At 40.5% G+C, this 2,432-nt stretch overlaps 1 protein-coding gene across 1 annotated transcript in view; it reads right to left on the bottom strand.

The window, feature by feature from the left end:
* The window catches only part of abhd12 (abhydrolase domain containing 12, lysophospholipase), a 36,190-nt gene that overhangs the window by 3,433 nt on the left and 30,325 nt on the right, over positions 1 to 2,432 (bottom strand). Inside the window, exons 7-10 of the mRNA XM_050070565.1 lie at positions 2,167 to 2,180; positions 1,972 to 2,051; positions 1,788 to 1,870; positions 349 to 427 (exon numbers count right to left, since the gene is read on the bottom strand). Of these exons, the coding sequence (XP_049926522.1) occupies positions 349 to 427; positions 1,788 to 1,870; positions 1,972 to 2,051; positions 2,167 to 2,180 (256 nt within the window). The remainder of the gene's footprint in view (positions 1 to 348; positions 428 to 1,787; positions 1,871 to 1,971; positions 2,052 to 2,166; positions 2,181 to 2,432) is intronic.

Raw genomic sequence — 2,432 nt, 5'->3', positions numbered from 1 at the left:
TGGTCTTGTTTGTGATCTCATCTATGGTCTTGTTTGTGGTCTCGTTTATGGTCTTGTTTGTGATCTCATCTATGGTCTTGTTTGTGATCTCGTCTGTGGTCTTGTTTGTGGTCTCGTCTATGGTCTTGTTTGTGGTCTCGTTTATGGTCTTGTTTGTGATCTCATCTATGGTCTTGTTTGTGGTCTCGTTTATGGTCTCGTCTGTGGTCTCGTTTATGGTCTTGTTTGTGATCTCATCTATGGTCTTGTTTGTGGTCTCGTTTATGGTCTCGTCTGTGGTCTCGGTTGCGGTCTCGTCTATGGTCTCGTCTGTGGTCTTGTTTGTGATCTCATCTATGGTCCTGTTACCTTTTTGCCGAGATGGAAAGGAACCACGCTGTCGTCCTCGGCGTGGAGGATCAACACTGGACAGGAGATGTGATTCACACTGAATGAAGACAGAGACACAGGTTAATGTTACTGCTGCACATCAACAGCAGGGGGCACTGCAGGAATACACTGTAGAGGTTTATATGAAGCTGCTGCTGCAGTTCCTCTGACGGCCACTAGATGCTGATCTTTCACCATGTTGAGTGATATTTATGTGGTTATCATGTAGATAAAACTCCTGCAGGGTCAGCAGCTGTAACAAAGACGTAAACAGTCCTGAGATCAGCCTGACGTGGACTTTGTCCTGAATCTGAGTCTGTTAATCTCACTGAAACTCTGCTCCAACATTTCAGCTCACACAAGATTTCAATCTGAACTCAGACCAGCTGTCGTTGGGTCCAAAGCTCATGAGATCCAAATAACGACTCAGAGTTTCTCAAAAGAAGCTGCTGCGCTCACGAAAAGGTCTAAAAGTTCCTGAATTAATTTATGCATTTTCAAAGTAGGTTTAGACAAGTTCCTGTGGACTCAAAAAGGTTCTTAAAAAACTTAAAAATGTTCCTGTTTCCATAAAAGTTATTAAAAAAGGAAAAAAATCTAGAGGGTTTCAGCAAATCTTCCTGAGTTTCCAAATTGTTACAAAAAGTTCCTGATTCATATAAAATGTGCTGATTTATCTGAGCATCTCAAATAGTTTCAGACCTTCAACAAAAAAAGTTCTTAAAGAAGATGAAATTTCAGAAAATATATTTCCTGAGCTTCTAAATGTCATGGTGAGACAGCAAAAAAAGTTCTTGGTTACACAAAGTGTTCTGGAAAAAAATACGTTTTTGCATTTCTGAAAAAGTTTCTAACTTTCAAAGAAATTTCAGAAGTTTCTGAAAGTGTTCACAATTCACTGAAAATGAAGTTGTTTGATGTGTTCATGTGCATCTGAATTTGTTCCAGTTCCTAAAGAAGAAACTATTTAAAACATTTCCTGAAAAGTGGCGGTGAGATACTGTAAAGGTTTTGGTCATTTGCAGGACCTCTCAGATTCTTTTTAACGTAAGCATATTTTATATATTTGAAACAATTTTTTTTGTAAGTAAGTATTTTCAAGACCTTTGAGACTTTTTTTTAAAGTTAGGACTTTTTCCTTTAACAATTTTTTTGTTTCACATTTTTGAGGAAACCGTTGTGAGTACAAAGAATTGTTAGGAATTTTGGGACTTTTCCAGAAACTTGAGAAATATTTGCGAGCCGAACTTTTAAGTATCTCACCCTCACTTTTAGAAGGTCAGGAAGTATTTTTGAAACTCAGATCTTTTATCTCAGTGGGTCAGTGATCAGTGCTGGTCGGCGGAGCTGAACCCAACCGGAGCAGACAGAGAGACAACACACTGAAAAGTCTCCTGAAAAGTAGTTAGGTTACGTACTTCTCATCGCTGGCGAAGCGGATGTTGTTGGCTGTGATGGCGTCCAGGAAGAACCAATCAAAGCCGGGCAGGTATCTGTACACCTGAAAAAAACACACACACACACACACACACACACACACACACACTGAGTACAAAGCAAACACACACACCTACAACTGCTGTCAGTGTGTGTGAGCATTACCATGGAGAAGGGATGGCTCTTGGCCTCCTCTCTGATATTGGTGAACGGAGACTCTAAGATCAGAGCGTCAGGAGGACTTCCTGTTTACAAAACAAACAAACTTTAATTTCCCCCGTACAGGAAAACTGCAGACATTTAATATTGCACCTTAATTAACCCTGATACAGAGACATGTCCAACTCTGAGGACAAATACCTGAACCTGCATTCCTTTGATCTTACAGTATATACTGTTGTTTTCTTTAAATAGTTTGACTTTATATCAAAGCTCTAAATGGTCAAGCTCCATCATATCTTAGTGAGCTCATAGTGCCATATTATCCCACCAGAACACTGCGCTCTGAGAACGCAGGGTTACTCGTGGTCCCTAAAGTCTCCAAAAGTAGATCAGGAGCCAGAGCCTTCAGCTATCAGGCTCCTCTCCTGTGGAATCATCTTCCTGTTACGGTCCGGGAGGCAGAC

Source organism: Epinephelus moara, chromosome 19, assembly GCF_006386435.1.
Source record: "Epinephelus moara isolate mb chromosome 19, YSFRI_EMoa_1.0, whole genome shotgun sequence".
In the NCBI taxonomy this organism is placed as follows: domain Eukaryota; kingdom Metazoa; phylum Chordata; class Actinopteri; order Perciformes; family Serranidae; genus Epinephelus; species Epinephelus moara.
This window is presented reverse-complemented; position numbering and strand designations above follow the sequence as displayed.